An 18,992-nucleotide genomic window follows, 5' to 3' on the forward strand; every position below is an offset into this window, starting at 1 on the left:
AAAAAATGTAATGTTTGAAAATTGCGAAATTTTCCCATTTTTCGGTCAAATTTTCAATATTTTTATAGATGCAAATCATATCGACCAAAATGTACCACTAACATGAAGTACTAAGTGTCACGAAAAAACAATCACAGAATCACTGATATTTTTAAGTTTTCCAGACTTATTACCGCATAAAGGGACGCTGGTCACAATTGGTTTTACTGCATTTTTTGCCAAATTTGTAATACTTGATCATAAAATGAAAAAGCCCATACTCCCATTCTCCCCACAATACGCCATTTATGAGTCCAGGCAAGAACATTATCTACTTTTCTTCAATAGAAGCAATTCTACTATTCACAAATAATCACTTCCATCACCAGGAACATTTTCCATTACACAGCATTCTACAAAAAGTGTACTTAGAAATGATCTACAAACATGTCAAAGGAATTCTATTGTAGCCTATGAGTTTGGACCATCACCAATATCTAAAATGATTAGGCTGTTAGAATTATTCAGACATCACGGTCATTGGAAATCGTGACACCATGGAAAATCAATCATTTTCTTACAATGTTATGCGATGCTGCGAGATTTTAAAGTTAGCAAAGTTTGAAGCTTATAGACTGAATGTTGTGAACTACGGACCCATCTTTATGGTTTTACATTCAGTTTTGGGGCACATGATACGGCTTTTGGACAGCAATGAGTAATGACACACGTCAGCCCCCTTATTGCTATAGTGTACTCCTATGCGAATGGATATTTAAAAACAAACTTCTCATGACTCAAAGAACCCCAATGTAGAGTCATATTAAAACACAATGACAGCACAATGTTATGTGACTTTATTAACAATTTACAGCACCAAAATAACGCAAAGAAACATTAACATAACAGAACTCTGCTAACACGGATTAGAGAAGATATAGAACATTGTAATATAAGGTTTACACATACTTAAAGGGAATCTGCCAGCAGGTTTTTGCTACCTCATCTGATAGCAGCATGATTTAAGCAAAGAGACCCTGAATCCAACGATGTATTGCTTAGATTACTGGCTGCAGCCATTTGGACAAAATCAAAGATTTAGTTTTAGCATGTAGCAGATTAACAAACTGCCCCCGCCTACACCAGGCTTTCAGATTACATTTCTAAAGACAGAAGCTGCTAATCACAGAGGAGGGCTGAAATCTCTATGTTAACCCTTACAGCAGGCGGTCGTCAGATTACATCGCAAAAACCTGCTGACAGATTCCCTTTAAAAAAGATCCATGTGAATCCACAAAAAACACTAATAGTTTCATATTACATTTTACAGTCCATAGATTTTACTTCTGTGTAATAGGAAAGGAGTTCTGGTCCATGAGCTCTCCAACCTTCTCCTGGAGGACCGCAACCAGTTCAGCTAAGACAAACACATGGGTTTCATCCAAGTCCTGGATAATAAACTTGGTTCCTAAAGCGTTCGTTTCATCCAAGTACAATAGGAACTGTTTCATAGCTGGGTCACTGCAATTACAAACATCAAAGGGTACATTGGTCAAACAGCAGGCTTTTTCACAAAAAATACATAATTCCCTCTTGTTGGAAGTTGTAGTATTAAACAGCTTAAATGGAATCTGTCAGCAGGTTTTTTCTATGTAATCTGAGGATAATATGCATGACATAGGGGTTAGAACACTGAAGTCAGCAATATGTCACTTATACTGTGTGCTGTTTAGTTACAATGAAAGTTTTATCATCAGGAGATAATCACTGCTCGACTACATCTGGTGTGCCTGCTAGAGAGGAGTGTGCACTAACATGCCCAGTGGTAAATACTCATAGTGATGAGTGAACACTACGATGCTCGAGTGCTCTTTACTCGCATTGAGCAAGTCAGAAGCTCGGACGGGCTCAACTCGAGAAAAGATTATAATGGATGTCAAAGATTGGGCAGTTTGGATGTCTGCCCATATATAACCAGTCATAAAGAGAGTATTTACAGGGGAGGGATGGCTTTTTTTTGTTTTTAAACACACTATATCTAAGAATATGTAGTTTTACCCCCAATGAGAGAAACTCAGATGCAAGTGGCACTCACTGGGGGGCTGGCTCGCATCATTCTCTGAAGTGATCACAATGGACACATCTGAGCCCCAGCAAGCTCCTGTGATAAGCAACTCACTGTCAATATACCATGTACACATAGCTGTGATATGGATGAGGTCAGTTTTCGGAGCTCTTCTACATCTAAAAACTCTGGTTGTGTCCCAACTGCTGTGCCCAGTAAGCGGAGTGATACATTGTTGGACTCAGGGTCTCTTTTCCTACATTATGCTGCTCTCAGATGAGGTAGCAAAAACCTGGTGACAAATTTCCTTTTCATGTACTTGTTAACCTTACAGCTTGGAAGACACAGTCTATTACTAGAGAACAAAAATTCTCACTCTACTACATTGGAGAACATTGTAAATGACCAGAATTTATCCAGCTTGGTAGTGCATTAAGGGTGGGGGTAAATAAAAACTTAGTTGACTATGCATTTCAATACAAAAAAAATGGGGGAAAAAAGAAAAGTTGGAACACAAGCTGTACGGTTGGCAGAAGGACGCATGCTCTTACCCTTCTGTCCAGTGTATACAACAATTTTGTACACTGAACCTGACGTGTACACAGATCATTTCACATAAAAGCAATTGCAAACAGACTGAATATATTAGTTTTCGCCTAAATACAACCTCTGTCCACATGGGGATTCTCTTTGGGGCTTCTCTCTATGACCCTCTCTAAAAGTGGCTGCTGCTCTGGTTAACATACGCACTCCATGACCACATCAGTTACTTCCTTTGGCAAAATCAATGACCGTACAAAATTGTTGTAAAGAATTATTACCACATAGCAGAAAGACGCTGAAGTAGTCATGTTGCGCACTACTGGCATCATTCAGCAAGGAGTGCCATGACGCCGATAATCCTTCAAGTGACCGCTGCAACCACTGGTTGGATAGTAAGCATTTCATCGTCTCGGAAAAGGAATCAGTAAGTATCATGTGAACTTAGCCTCAGAATGTGGAATAAAAACTATGGTTTATGAATGCTGAAGCTCAAGAGGATTTTATTTCATGTGTGGATCTATAAGAGGCGCCTGTGAAGACTGGTTAATCCTTGTGGACCTCAATTTGTGTCACACTGATGACTACAAACTTCAGAACTTTATCAGCTGATCTTGTTCATTTGAACAAGATATTTTACACCACTCAAAATATAGGATGGACTTTTACCTAGCTGATCTTTATTTTTCTGACAGATATTTCTCTCAGTTGATTATTAATATAGATGGGCTTCATCATCACTATAGTCTCACCTCTCGATGTGACAAACCAGGCCTAATCTGAACTGGGGAAGTGAATGGAAACCGGGTATAGCTCGCAATTTCCTTTTACTTCCCCAATTTAAATGAGACCTAGTTTGGCACATTACCGTCACACGGTGTATGGCTCAAAACTCGCAGAGTCTCAGGACTACTTCTGACTCTTCACACAGCAGAGCCAGACACTCCACATATGCTACTTTTGAGTTGCACAGACAGGCTTGGGCGTCAACCACCTGTGCTTGTGTTAGTAATCAGGATTGCAGGAGTTAATTTCGGCTAGCCTGTGGATTACTGCTTGAGTCACATGTTGCAGGAGACCTATCACAGTCGCCTCTGCCCTTTTTAAGATTGTGAAGCCTGGTCTCCCGTGCAGATGATAGCTTTATGGGATCCAGGTCCTTGTGCTTTGATATCCAGTTGCCGGTGAACTTCTGTGTGCTGTTTAGTGTGTTGTGGAAATATTCTTGTTGTCTGATTATTTCATCCCTTCCTTTGGTTTCCTCCTGAGCACATATTGTCTATACCTCTGTGATTGCTGTGAGACTGAGGGTTGGATCCCCCCCCCCATCTGTTTATTTGTGTGGATCCTGTCCCGGGGCTCTCCTAGGTGGAAGGAGGGGGGACCATTAGACTAGGATTGTTCAGGAGCTAGGGTTAGGAAGGCGTCTCAAACTCGTCACTTCCAGAGCTATCTTTGGAATCAGGGTCATCCAGGGTTCTCCGAGCCTGAGGGCCAGTTTAGGCTTCCCTATTCCTAGTGATCCCATCACACTCAGTGACAATTATTGATACAAACTGTCCATACAAAAGATACACCTTGTCATAATTGGATAGCTTTTGCACATTTTGATCAGAAAAAGATAATCAAGTACCTAACATGTACAACAATAGTGGAATTTATGTATTCATTAAATCAAAGCATGCTGGCGCACAGTATGGATGTTTGTATATTGGCCTCATAACGTACTTGTGCACCTGCATATTAATTTAAAGAAGTTGCCACTACGAGACCAACTCCTTCTGAATCCCTATGTTCACCCCCAGTAAAATAATAAAACATCTATATTCGCTTCCGATGCCAGTCCAGCAGTGTCGGGGCTCACGTGACCTTGTTATGTGACGCAATCCCTGCAGCCAATCAATGGATACTTCGCCCTCCCCTCCTTCACCCAAATCAGCTTTTCGTAGGAATTCAGAGCTGCAGCGTAACGCTCGCCAGTGATGATGGGGCGGCGAATGGGAGTGGATCCACTGGACCACAGGGTGTACCCGGGCACAAATCAAGACATTGGGAGGAAGTGAGATAGAAGCTGCATGTAGTGCCGACGTACCAGCGCTGCTCAGCCTCTCCCCAGCAGAGACACCAACTCACTCACCGCCAGGGGCGTAGTGTCTTGCTTCCCTGCGGTTCTCCACGTGATTCTCCAGTTTCCTGCTCCCGGGGCCTGTGCATACCGCACAAGTGTCCAGGGAATACGGTTAGGGCATGCGCGCGCCTGTCCAGCTCTTAAAATGGCCGGCGTGCCATTTAACGAAAGCACCTCTCAGCCTATGAGACTCTGCCCGCCTGTCCTGGCCGTACTGTCTGCATCAGCCGTCCTGGCTGCACCTGTCAGCACTAGAGACTCTGCCCGCTTGTCCTGGCCATACAGTCTACCTCAGCCATCTGAGACTTCCACTAAAAAGGTAAGCCCTGGTTCCCAATGTGGTCCAGTGGGTCCACTCCCACTCACCGCCCCATCATCACCGGTGAGCGTTACAGTTTGCTCAGGCCATGAACTCTGCTGAGTCAAACTCTCTGCCCCTGGCCAAATTATACCGTGAGATGTCGCACATGTGGGAACAGCAAAGTCCAAGCCTGGCCCAGCTACGGTCTGTGAATATTCGCCTGAATGTTCCTGCTCCGTCTGTATCTGAACCGTGTCTGTCTGCTCCACCAAGTTTTAACGGTGACCCCAAACCACGCCGAGGTTTCATCAATCCGTGCACCCTATACTTTGAGCTACTGGCCCATTACCTTTTGACCGGGTCAACTTCACGTTCCTGTTCCTGATGTCGCACCTCAGTGAAGAGGCCCTCGCCTGCGTCAATTCCTTGTGGGATAGAAGTGGTCCAGTTATCTCAGATGTTATGGAATTTCTGCAGGCCTTCCTGAGAGATGAGCTGGGTAGTGTCACTTCTGCTGCCTCCTCTCTTCTGCAGTTGTGTCAAAAAGATCAGACTGTGGGTTAGTATCTGGTTCAATTCCGCACCCTCTCCTCTTAATTGGGAAGGAATAATCAAGCACTGGTGGCCGCCTTTTGGGAAGGACTATCCGGGAGGATCAAGGACGAACTGGCTGATCGTAATATTCCTACTACTCTGGATGATCTGTTTTCTTAGATACTTGGGTCAATCATAGGTTTCAGGAACAATCCATGGAGATGTCTTGTGAAAGGAAATCTACGTGACTGGCTCTATCCTTGCAGAGGCCATCAGGTTCCCAGTTTCCATTCTGGTTCCTGAACCTATGCACGTGGATAGGATCAAGATATCTGATTAACGACGTGAATATCGCTGAGCTATGGGTCTGTGTTTCAACTGTGGAGGAGAAGAACACTTCATCCATGCCTGTCCTATGAGACTGGAACACTCTTGTTTGGCTCAGTAGGAGGGATTACCCTCGGCAAAAGCAGTATCTCTCCTTCGAGACCCTGTCCATACCTGAACCCATTCCTGTTCTGCAGGTCAGCTTCCACAGTCCCAGTCGCAGTTCTGAGAGTGGCATTTGGTATCTGTTTCAGTAGGTGCTTAGTCAAGCTCCTCCCACTAAAGGGTAAGCCCGAGTTCTCCTGTGATCCAGTGGGTCCACTCCCGCTCGCCACACCATCATCACTGGTGAGCATTACACCGCAGTTCTGACTTCCTTCAGTTGTGAGCAGGGGACAGCAAAGCAGCCACTGATTGTCATTTGATCTCTGCAGCCAATGTCACGGGAGCCCCGACACTGCTGGAACGGCACCAGAAGAGAGTATAAATGTTTCTTATTTTCCTTGGGGAAAATAAGAATTTAGAAGGAGTAGTTTGAGCAGTGGAAAACAGCTTTAATATTAACTGTGTGCAGACACTTTCTTGTAGACGTTTATTTTACTCAACTAGTTTTAGAACTAAAAAAAAGGTGATGAGCACTTACCATTCTACAAGGACGCCCTTGAGAACATTCACCATTTTGACAGCCGAACACTGAAGTAGTAGTCAGTCCTTGTGAAACGTCTTTATTATTGGTGTTTTGGTATTAAGATATGATTGTTAATGAGCTGGAGATCTAAAATAAAAAGTAGATCTCATCTTAGGAAACCATGACTTTGTTCAGGGACCTCAAGAAAAGTTAATTTGCCAAAAGGCTGCTATAGACCGAATAATGTTTTTGCCTTTAAACCAGTTTCAACCATAAAAATATTACCATGCCCAATAGTATGAGCGCTTACCAATTCCTCGTGTGGCGGGCCATAACAATTTACAATACTGTCTATTGTTTCAGATCATCTTAAAAACATCAGCCATGTTTAGGAATGATGGGACAGATTTTTTTAATGCTGTTTAAGGCTATGTGCACACGTTGCGTACTGTCCCTGCAGAAATTTCTGCAGCGATTTGAACAGCACACATGCGCTTCAAATCGCTGCAGAAACAGTCCGTAATGAAAAAAAAAAAAAGCCGATTCCATGCGCTCTGACTGCAGCCCCTCCCATAGACAGAGCGGGGGCTGCAGGCAGAGCACAGGAAAGAAGTGACATGTCACTTCTTAGAACGCGCGCTTCGGGCAGCAGCCGAAGCGCTGCAATATGCTACATGCGCACGTCTCCTGCACAATCTCCATAGATTATGCAGCGGACGCAGACGCATGCAGTTACGCTGCGGTGCAGATCGCAGCGTAACTGCATGCAATTACGCAACGTGCGCACATAGCCTAACAGTTTAAATTAGGATTCGACAACCTGAAAATACAACAAATGTAGCACAGCAGCTTGCACTGTGTGCTAGACATGCAGCATTTAATAAATTGGTATTTGGGAATGCCTTTGGATTATTGAGTTGGAGGCTATAGTCCCTTTAGGATTAATATATCGCAGTTACATCAGCCATTTTTTTTTAAATGTAAATTTGGGTTTTGTTTTCTCTCTCCTCCATTCAATAATTGGTATATGGGAATGTCTTTTGCTAGTCTAAGAGGGAGGGTCGACAGTGTATGTTGGCGTAACTGTCAAGTAACAGGTGTATATGGTTTTATATAATGGAATAGGTATATAAAGGAGGTGTTTATGTATTGTTCATATGCCTATGATTAAGAACTTTGTTTGAAACGCATCAGGCGTTTAGGGGCTGCGTCCCCACATGAATTTTTTATTCTTGACATGTAAATAAAATATTGAAGATTTTAATGAAGAGATGCCTGGTGCTGGAATTTCTCCTGTTTTTGATTGCTGCTTATGAGTGGTATTCAGCCCAGGGCTGTGGAGTCGGAGTCGGAGTCGTGGAGTCGGAGTCGGAGTCGGAGCTCATTTTGGTGGAGTCGGAGTCGGAGTCGGAGTCGGTATAAAATGCACCGACTCCGACTCCTAAAATATATAATAAATTGGGGACAGGAGTGCAATGCAGAATGTGCTGAATATTTTACTAAATAACAACATTTAGTATAATGCTTATATTTAAGTGAAAAATTTATTGTAGTACAATGTGAACATCAGACATTTAATTGTTTTTATGATACAATAATCAAGATATTTGGATAGAACATAAAATATTTATTGGAATACAACTTTAGAACACAAAAAAACTAATAAATTGTAAATATGTAATATATATAATATATATATATATATACAGTGTATATACACACACACAAGATATATATGTAATCTACTGTATATTACATAGTGTATTACATATTTACAATTTATTACAGTTTTTTGTGTTCTAAAGTTGTATTCCAATAAATATATTTTATGTTCTATCCAAATATCTTGATTATTGTATCATAAAAATTATTAAATGTCTGATGTTCACATACACATATTCATGTACTACAATAAATTTTTCACCTAACTATAAGCAATATATGTAGGAGTCGGAGTCGGAGCCGGAGTCGGAGCCGGAGTCGGAGTCGGAGTCGGAGCCGGAGTCGGTGCAAGAGAATTTGAGGAGTCGGAGTCGGAGTCGGAGTCGAAGGTTTGGCTTACCGACTCCACAGCCCTGATTCAGCCACTCCATTCCAGCCATCTGTGTTCTGTTGGAATCCGGTGAGGCACCACTTATCCCCTTCCTTGATCCTGGTCAGTTGTGGTATTAACACTGACACTCTATGCCTGCTGTACTGTATCACTGTACCAGGATTGCATTGCATCCTCTGTGGCCCTCCTGAGCCGAGAGTGACAGCTGCATAGACATATACACTGTCACTCTCAGATCAGGACTGCCAACAATTATTGCAGTGAGTAAGCGCATGACTAATTAAGAGAATGAATATTCACCCTCCTCTCCCGTAAACCCACCCACCACTGAGTCCTGCACTGCACCCGCACTATTACCGGTAGGGCCAACCTGAGGATCGCATCGCAATCATAGGAAACTCTCCTGAGCTGAGTCAAACAGCGGCAGAGACATCCATGCTGTCATTCTTAGCCAAGGAGACTCGGCGATGATTGTGATGCCATCCTAGGGCTGGCAGAACCGTTAATACAGCAGGCAGAATGCGCATCCAGTGCAGGAATCAGAGTGGTTAGCGGGATTATGGAAGAAAACGGGGAATATTCATTCTCTTTATTAGCTATACACTTGCTCACAGCAATCATTGGTGGTACTCCAGATCTGAGAGAGACGGTAATACAGCAGGCAGAGTGAGGGTGCAGTGCTGGACTTCAAGCAGTGGGCAGGATTACAGGAGGGTGAATATTCATTCTCTTAATTAACCATGCATTGCTCACCGCAATCATCAGCAGCACTCCTGATCTAAGAGTGATAGCGTGCATGTCTATGCTGTTGTCTCTCCGAGCCACCGAGGATTGCAATGTGATCCTGGTATAGTGATAGAGTGCAGCAGGCTTAGAGTGTCGGTGCAGGATTCAGAGCGGTGGGCGGGATTCTGGGTGTTGAAGAGGGTGAATATTCATTCACTTAATTAGCCGGGGCTTAGAACAAGACAAGTGGACAAAAAAAAAAGTTGTGTGTCCTGAAATAGGGCTACAAAAGGCCTATTTCAGAATACTGTTAGTTTGAGTATGCAACTAGGGCTTATTTTTAGAGTAGGGCTTATATTGCAAGCATACTCCAAAAGGCCGAAAAATCCTGCTAAGGCTTATTATCGGGCAAACTCATTAGTAGCCGGATATTCATGACATTAGTGTGAAGTCCCTTCTCCCCGAAGACGACGATAAGTTGGTGATACAAGTCGGGGGGTTGCGGTTGATGACATATGTAGTCTGTAAAATCTATTTTAAATACCCAGAATATGCCTATCAGAAATGAATTGGTGGTATTCTGGGGTGCTATTTTTCTATAATATCATATGCTGATTGCCAAAAATGGTTACAGAATAATTCTCCAAGGATATGGGGGTCTTTTAACCCACTGCCACATTTAATTATTAAAAGATATAGTTTTAATGTAGTAGATTAAAGGATAACTAATAACGGCTTTGTATTTAGTGGGGCATAGATATTAAAGGGAACCAATCACCAGGATTTTCGTATATAACCTAAAGCCAGTGCTATACTGGCACTATCAGGCTGATTCTCTACATACCTTTAGTGGTCAGCTCGGATATTTAGGTTTTGAAATGCAAGAAAGTAAAGTTTATAACATCAACAGCTTCTTCCCCTCAACCTGTTAAAATTAGCATAAGTATTACACAATCAATTTACTCTTTCACTAGCAGGACCTGTGTGAGGTCATAACCATGTGACCAGAAGGGGCGGGGCTTCAGACAACAGAAAAAAGTTGCTTCCTGGTATCAGCTTTGTTGGCTGAGGCCTTGCCTTTTCTTGTCACATGGGTATGACCTCACACAGGACCTGCTAGTGAAAAGTTAAATCGTTTGTATAATACTTATGCTAATTCTGACAGGGGGAGGGGATAAGTATTATACAATCGATTTAACTTTTCACTAGCAGGACCTGTGAGAGGTCATACCCATGTGACCAACAAAGCTGATACCAGGAAGCAACTTTTTTCTGATGGCTGAGGCCATGCCCCTTTTGGTCACATGGGTATGACCTCACACAGGTCCTGCTAGTGAAAAAGTAAATCGATTGTATATTACTTATGCTAATTCTAACAGGGGGAGGGGATAACTATGAATATGAGGATATGTGGGCGGCATGGTGGCTCAGTGGTTAGCACTGCAGTCTTGCAGCGCTGGGGTCCTGGGTTCAAATCCCACCAAGGACACAATCTGCAAGGAGTTTGTATGTTCTCCCCGTGTTTGCGTGGGTTTCCTCCGGGTACTCCGGTTTCCTCCCACACTCCAAAGACATACAGATAGGGACTCTAGATTGTGAGCCCCAATGGGGACAGTGTTACAAATGTATGTAAAGCACTGTGGAATTAATAGTGCTATATAAATGAATAAAATTATTATTATTATATTCCCCCCAGCTATTATGTGATCCTCAGCTGCTGTCACTCTAGAAGCTGCTGATTTTATAAACTTTACATTCTTGGATTTCAAAACGTAAACACCCGAGCTGACCACTAAAGGTATGTAGAGAATCAGCCTGATAGTGCCAGTACTGCACTGGCTTTAGCTTATATACGAAAATCCTGATGATTGGTTCCCTTTAAGAATATTTTTGGAAAGACAATAACGGATACAAGGAGCAGCAGCCAAGGAGAGGGAGTGAAGCACAGTTTGTTTGCTTCTTTGAAACAAATTGCAGCCCAGAAAGGTTTGTCCAAAACTGGGAAAACCCCTTTAAATAGAATAGAACATCAATATAAAAGTACTGGAAAACCCGGTTTAATAATTGCAGTGGCAGACAACTGTGTGAAAAATGCTTTCGTTTATTGGTTTTCCCAAGAGGCAAGTCTGTGAAGTGGAGATGTTAATATCTCACTAAGGGTACCTTCACACTTAGGGGTGCTTCACACACAGCGAGCTCGCTGCCGAGATCGCTGCTGAGTCACGCTTTTTGTGACGCAGCAGTGACCTCATTAGCGATCTCGCTGTGTGTGACACTGAGCAGCGATCTGGCCCCTGCTGCGAGATCGCTGCTCGTTACACACAGCCCTGGTTCGTTTTCTTCAAAGCCGCTCTCCTGCTGTGACACACAGATCGCTGTGTGTGACAGCAAGAGAGCGACAAATGAAGCGAGCAGGGAGCAGGAGCCGGCGTCTGACAGCTGAGGTAAGCTGTATCCAAGATAAACATCGGGTAACCAAGGTGGTTACCCGATATTTACCTTAGTTACCAGCATCTGCAGCTCTCACGCTGCCTGTGCTGCCGGCTCCGGCTCTCTGCACATGTAGCTGCTGTACACATCGGGTTAATTAACCCGATGTGTACAGCAGCTAGGAGAGCAAGGAGCCAGCGCTAAGCAGTGTGCGCGGCTCCCTGCTCTCTGCACATGTAGCTGCATTACACATCGGGTTAATTAACCCGATGTGTACTGTAGCTATGGTAGGAGAGCAAGGAGCCAGCGCTCAGTGTGCGCGGCTCCCTGCTCCCTGCACACACAGCTGTGCGCTGGTAACTAATGTAAACATCGGGTAACCATACCCGATGTTTACCTTAGTTACCAGTCTCCGCAGCTTCCAGACGGCAGCTCCGTGCAAGCGCAGCGTCGCTTGCACGTCGCTGCTGGCTGGGGGCTGTTCACTGGTGAGATCTGCCTGTTTGACAGCTCACCAGCGACCATGTAGCGATGCAGCAGCGATCCTGACCAGGTCAGATCGCTGGTCGGATCGCTGCTGCATCGCTAAGTGTGAAGGTACCAAGGGTATTGTTGCCGGATTGTGCCTGATGACCTTGAGTTGCATCCGGCTTTTTCCGGATGCGGCTTAATTAATGAATGCGGTGGCCCATTGGAACGTTTCATGCAACGTTTTTTTTTTTCATAAAAAAAAAACGCACAGCGCCGGGTGCGGCGCTGTGCGGCATGGTGCATAATGAAAGTCTATGCACGCCGAATCCGGCGGCATGCATCAAACGCCAGAACCATGTACCGGATTCGGTTTTTACTTCTGAGCATGCCCAGAAGTGATTCTCTGGCCTAAGAAAAATCGGTGCGAGTGGAGTGCGATAAAACATCGCATTCCACTCGGACCAATTCTAGCCTGTGTGTCAGCGCACATGAGCGATTATTTTCTCAGTCCTAATCGGACCAAGAAAACAATCGCAGCATGCTACAACTGTAATGCGAGACTCTCTCACACTCATTCAAGTGAATGGGGCGAGGAAAAAAAAAAAAAAAAAAAAAAAAAAAAAAAAAAAAAAAAAAAAAAAATCGCACTGCATTCGCGGTACACCGGTGTACCATGCATGCACAGTGAGAGTCGCAATAGCCGGCTACGGAGGAGAGAGGGAGATAAATCCCACCTTCCCCTCCTTCGTGTCAGCCCGCCCCTCCTGAAAGCCGGCCTGCCCTCCGCAGCTGTGGTCCGCTCACACAGGCTGACCGCAGACGCAGGGACACTAGCATGACACTCGGCCCCTGCTGTGCTGCCAGCACGAGCCGAGTGTCATGCGAGTATCGCAGTAGTGCCCTGTGTGGCCCCAGCCTCTCTCTCTCACACTCACTGACTCATTCACTCACTCACCGATCACCGGCGCGGCGCTGCACGGCTGTCACACTGCTGGCGGCTTCTCCTGATTTGAAAATGCCGGCTGCTCATTATTCAATCTCGTATTCCCTGCTTTCCCCGCCCACCGGCGCCTATGATTTGTTGCAGTCAGACACGCCCCCACGCTGAGTGACAGCTGTCTCACTACAACCAATCACAGCCGCCGGTGGGCGGTTCTATACCTTGCAGTAAAATAAATAATTTAAAAAAAAAAAACGGCGTGCGGTCCCCCCCCCCCTCCAATTTTGATACCAGCCAGGGTAAAGCCATACGGCTGAAGGCTGGTATTCTCAGGCTGGGGAGCTCCACGGTATGGGGAGCCCCCCAGCCTAACAATATAATCGGCAATCGGGGTAATAAGGGGTTAATCATGGCAGGCATCTATGAGACACCCCAATGATTAACCTGTAAGTGAAAGTAAATAAACACATACACCCAAAAAAAATACTTTATTTGGAATAAAGGACAAAAAAAACCCTCTTTCACCATTTTATTAAAATCCCCAAACACCCCTCCAGGTCCGACGTAATCCACAGAGGTCCCGCGATGCTTTCAGCTCTGCTACATGAAGCTGACAGGAGTGGCCGTGGAACACCGCCGCTCTCTATCAGCTCCACGCAGCAACTGAGGGAGTCGCGCTGTCAGCAGTGACGTCACTGAGATAGTGTCGGGGTGTGCGGTGATGATGGTGCGTGCGGGAGTGCCGGAGTGTGCGTGCGGGGATGGTGCGTGCGGGGATGGTGCGTGCGGGGATGGTGCGTGCGGGGATGGTGCGTGCGGGGATGGTGCGTGCGGGAGTGCCGGGGTGTGTGCGGGGATGGTGCGTGCGGGAGTGCCGGGGTGTGTGCGGGGATGATGCGTGCGGGAGTGCCGGGGTGTGTGCGGGGATGATGCGTGCGGGAGTGCCGGGGTGTGTGCGGGGATGATGCGTGCGGGAGTGCCGGGGTGTGTGCGGGGATGATGCGTGCGGGAGTGCCGAGGTGTGTGCGGGGATGATGCGTGCGGGGATGGTGCGTGCGGGGATGGTGCGTGCGGGAGTGCCGGGGTGTGTGCGGGGATGGTGCGTGCGGGAGTGCCGGGGTGTGTGCGGGGATGATGCGTGCGGGAGTGCCGGGGTGTGTGCGGGGATGATGCGTGCGGGAGTGCCGGGGTGTGTGCGGGGATGATGCGTGCGGGAGTGCCGAGGTGTGTGCGGGGATGATGCGTGCGGGAGTGCCGGGGTGTGTGCGGGGATGATGCGTGCGGGAGTGCCGGGGTGTGTGCGGGGATGATGCGTGCGGGAGTGCCGGGGTGTGTGCGGGGATGATGAGTGCGGGAGTGCCGGGGTGTGTGCGGGGATGATGCGTGCGGGAGTGTCGGGGTGTGTGCGGTGATGATGCGTGCGGGAGTGTCGGGGTGTGTGCGGTGATGATGCGTGCGGGAGTGCCGGTGTATGTGCAGTGATGATGCGTGCGGGAGTGCCGGGGTGTGTGCTGTGATGATGCGTGCGGGAGTGCCGGTGTATGTGCAGTGATGATGCGTGCGGGAGTGCCGGTGTATGTGCAGTGATGATGCGTGCGGGAGTGCCGGGGTGTGTGCGGGGCTGATGCGTGCGGGAGTGTTGGGGTGTGTGCGGGGATGATGCGTGCGGGAGTGTCGGGGTGTGCGGTGATAACGGGGTCTCTCCCTCTCTCTCAGCTTTAAAAAAAAAACGAATCCATTTTTTACCGGATTTGTCGCATCAGTTTTTACACACTCTGACATGAATCCGTTGCATCAGGCACAAACCGGATTGTGCCTGATTGCAAAAAACTGATGTGTGAAAGCAGCCTAACGCTACTTGGCCTCTGTCACCTAATCAGAAATTTACATGCAGACCGAGATGTGTGACATAAAATACTAAATATAGAGGTCGCATAGGATCAGGTGCAAAAGGCTAAGATGTTAGAAACATTGAAAGCTCAAGCAAAAATTACAACAATATGAGACTGGACACAATATAAATAAAAATGTTTACTGTATGTCTCATGTAGCACCGAGAAACCCAAAAAGCCTTTTTAATCAACAGTCGAATCTACACAACATACATACATAGATAACTAATCCAAACCCGGCAGAAAATGTTCCTCTGGATGGAAGTGATCCTTGATGTGACAAAATATCATTGCTTTCCAAAATCCTTAGGTTTGTTACACCATAAGGCCTCATTCAGACAGATGGATTAGTGGTGAGTGTTCAGCAGACCACATCATATAACCTATCACATTGGACTTGACCAATGTTAGTCAATGAGGCAGAACAGATCGGAGTTTTTCCTGTTCAAATCGTGATGAACAAAAAATTGCAGCATGCTGTGATTGCACTCGTCTATCGGACACGACTCCTCAATGCAAGTCAATAGGTGCGAGAAAAAAATTGGGCGCCACACGCATGTCTATGTGATGTCCGTTTTTTACGGATACATCACCAGTCTATAGCATAGAGCACTGTAAATGGTCCTGTAAATGATTGTAGAATAATAGTTGCAGAGAAATTAAGAAAAAGCAAGTCATACTGATGTTAGGTGAAGAAAAAACACAAACAAAAAAACCCGAGCACTTGCATGAGATACAGAATGCCAAACAGATTTCACTCGGCACGCTTTTCTGGATGAGAATGGGACCAATTTTTTTATCCGCCCTAACACTGTGTGGGGATAATAGAGCATTGTGGCAGACAGGGTCACCTGGTCCATTTTTTTTCTCACTGCAATTTGCATTGTCCATTGGGGCACGTGTCAGGCGGATTTCCAAACTAGATTGGATGCTAAAGTACAGACATTAGTCTACAGGTTCCCACTCTATTAAAACATAAAAACCCCTAAAAGCATATCAGTACTTTTTACTTGATGCCTTTGTGTTCGTTATGAGAGAGGACCACCATACTCGGTACTTGTAATGACTAGTGATGAGCGATCACTACCATACTCGGGTGCTCAGGACTCGGAATGATTAGTGATCAGTGAGCACTATCATACTTGGGTGCTCGTTACTACTAGTGATGAGCGATCACTACCATACTCGGGTGCTTGGTACATGTAACAACTAGTGATGAGTGTGCACTACCATGCTCGGGTAGTTGTTACTTGTAACCAGCAGTTGCATGCTTGGACAGGCCCAACTTGTGTACCGAGTATACCACAAGTCAATTTCCAGAAAAATGGTTGAGATCCCCATTGACTTCCATTATACTCGGTACACAAGTTGAGCCCATCCAAGCGTACAACTGCTGGTTACAAGTACCAACTACCCAAGCAAGGTAGTGCACACCCATCACTAGTCGTTACAAGAACATAGCACCCGAGCATGGTAGTGATCGCTCATCACTAGTCGTTACGAGTACAGAGCTCCCAAGCATGGTAATGCTCACTGATCACTAGTCGTTACTAGTACCAAGCTCCTGAGCATGATAGTGCTCGCTCATCACTAGTTGGTACATGCACCAAGCACTCGAGCATGGTAGTGCCCGCTCATCACTAGTCGTTATGAGGACTGAGCACCCAACCATGGTAGTGCTCGCTCATCACTAGTCGTTATGAGGTCTGAGCACTCGAGCATGGTAGTGCTCGCTCATCACTAGTCGTTATGAGGACTGAGCACCCAACCATGGTAGTGTTCGCTCATCACTAGTCGTTATGAGGTCTGAGCACTCGAGCATGGTAGTGCTCGCTCATCACTAGTCGTTATGAGGTCTGAGCACTCGAGCATGGTAGTGCTCGCTCATCACTAGTCGTTATGAGGACTGAGCACCCAACCATGGTAGTGTTCGCTCATCACTAGTCGTTATGAGGTCTGAGCACTCGAGCATGGTAGTGCTCGCTCATCACTAGTCGTTATGAGGACTGAGCACCCAACCATGGTAGTGTTCGCTCATCACTAGTCGTTATGAGGTCTGAGCACTCGAGCATGGTAGTGCTCGCTCATCACTAGTCGTTATGAGGACTGAGCACTCGAGCATGGTAGTGCTCGCTCATCACTAGTCGTTATGAGGACTGAGCACCCAACCATGGTAGTGCTCGCTCATCACTAGTCGTTATGAGGACTGAGCACCCAACCATGGTAGTGCTCGCTCATCACTAGTCGTTATGAGGACTGAGCACCCAACCATGGTAGTGCTCGCTCATCACTAGTTTGTATGAAATGGCAAGCAATCTGCTGTAGTCAATAGAGGCCAAAATAAGACTCTCTTGGCATTTGGTAAATGAGGATCTATGGTTAAATGTGACATAACTTTTCCAGAAGCATATGGCAAGCAAACACTTATATCTGATACACACTTATACACTTATATATACTGATATCAATAGTTACTGTGGATTCCTGCCAGAAATACTTTGATCATAAGCATTTTTGTAATTCGTAACATTTTTGCTGTTTGGCTTTTCCAGGCCACAGCTGAGAGCACGTCACATCCTCATTAATACAGAGCCATTCAATCACACACTTCTCAGTAACAGGAATGGATTTGCCATGTAGAGGAATTGCTGGACATTCCCTTTAAATGGCAGAACAGATGTCACCTCCATGACTATTGGTCTAGCAGGACTTTGCCCTGAGCGCTGAACAGATAGGTACAATGCACTTGTCATTAATTCCAATAGTCAGAAGACGGACCCGCTGTATAGAGCACCGAGAAGCCGCAAACCCCGCAAAACTACAACTCCCAGAAGCCCCCGGCAGCCACATTTACCACTGACGTGAAATAACTGCTAATGTCTTCTGTACTATGAAGTATCACGATATCCAGCTATCGCAAACACCGCGCTTACCTTCCGGACCACACGGACACGGCCGGAGCTCACATGAGACGCACGGCAGGCACACCGGAAGTCTGACAGCTGAGATATTACTTCCGCCCCTCTTGCCAATCATCGACCACGTGACTGACGTCATCTACGGCTTCGGTATCATCAGAGAAGTCAGTGATGATAATAGAAGCGGTGACAAGCCTGAGCTATATAGAAACAGTGATATCTGTTCAAACAGCGCCGCCTAGCGGGCAAGAAGTGCAAGTACAGTGCAGTCAATGGGCTGTGTCGCCTGTGGGCGCCCTCTTGTGGTCAGTATTGATATGGACGGTGATACACAGCTGCTATAGACGAGGTCGGAGATGACCAGAGCCTGTGCTGCACATGGAGACTGTGACATTATTATTCTACTAGATGGTGGCCTGATTCTAACGCATCGGGTATTCTAGAATTTATTGTGTAGTTAATGTATGTTTTTTGTTATATATATATCGATGTTGTTGTGTGTAGTTGCCAGTGTTTGTGTAGGGCACGATGCTGAAGTTGGTTTCTTATTCGGGGCTGAAGTTGGTTTCTTATTTGGCAATTTAGTTTTTTCAGTTTTTTATGCATTTATCAACAAAAATAACACATCACAATAATAAAATACAATGCACTAATGTGCCCTAATATACATACACTCAAACTCAGCTGTGAAAAATATAAAACTGGCAAAAAAATGGGCATCAAAGTGGGCACCAAAGTATGTTAGTGAAAGGGTTAAATTGCTTTGGGCCACTGATCTAACACCACAAGTGCATATCTAGTGATGCCCCTAATCAAACTCAAGTGACTCCAGCTTGGCCCAAAGGGGTTCTGGACATCAGAACTGGCATCAAACTGGGCACACAACCAATTTTCACAGATTTGAATAAGTAACTGGTGTTTTTGAGGGGTTAAATGGCTTTGGGCCACTAATTTCACACCACACTTACATACCTAGTGATGCTACACATCAAATTCAGATCACTCCAGCCTGGCCCAAACAGGTTCTGGGCATCAGAACTGGCATCAAAGTGGGCACACA

General features: G+C 45.7%; 2 protein-coding genes across 2 annotated transcripts in view; both read right to left on the reverse strand.

The window, feature by feature from the left end:
• The window catches only part of SERAC1 (serine active site containing 1), a 211,783-nt gene extending 193,752 nt beyond the window's left edge, over nt 1-18,031 (reverse strand). The window contains exon 1 of the mRNA XM_075338188.1: nt 17,948-18,031. The gene's annotated coding sequence lies outside the window, so the exon portion shown is untranslated. The remainder of the gene's footprint in view (nt 1-17,947) is intronic.
• On the reverse strand, nt 814-18,037 carry GTF2H5 (general transcription factor IIH subunit 5). Its single transcript, XM_075338189.1, has 3 exons — nt 17,948-18,037; nt 6,518-6,649; nt 814-1,500 (listed from the first exon to the last, which is right to left on the reverse strand). Exons 2-3 carry the CDS (start codon nt 6,550-6,552, stop codon nt 1,320-1,322), a joined length of 216 nt encoding a protein of 71 aa, XP_075194304.1. The 5' UTR covers nt 6,553-6,649; nt 17,948-18,037; the 3' UTR covers nt 814-1,319.
• Nucleotides 18,038-18,992: the final 955 nt, after the last annotated feature.

Source organism: Anomaloglossus baeobatrachus, chromosome 3 (assembly GCF_048569485.1).
Source record: "Anomaloglossus baeobatrachus isolate aAnoBae1 chromosome 3, aAnoBae1.hap1, whole genome shotgun sequence".
NCBI lineage: Eukaryota > Metazoa > Chordata > Amphibia > Anura > Aromobatidae > Anomaloglossus > Anomaloglossus baeobatrachus.

Coding starts and splice junctions, on each gene's coding strand:
- GTF2H5 (XM_075338189.1), bottom strand. CDS start 6,552: ATGGTGAATGTTCTCAAGGGCGTCCTTGTAGAATG. Junction 1,501..6,517: donor AAGGGCGTCCTTGTAGAATG/GTAAGTGCTCAT, acceptor TTGTAATTGCAG/TGACCCAGCTATGAAACAGT.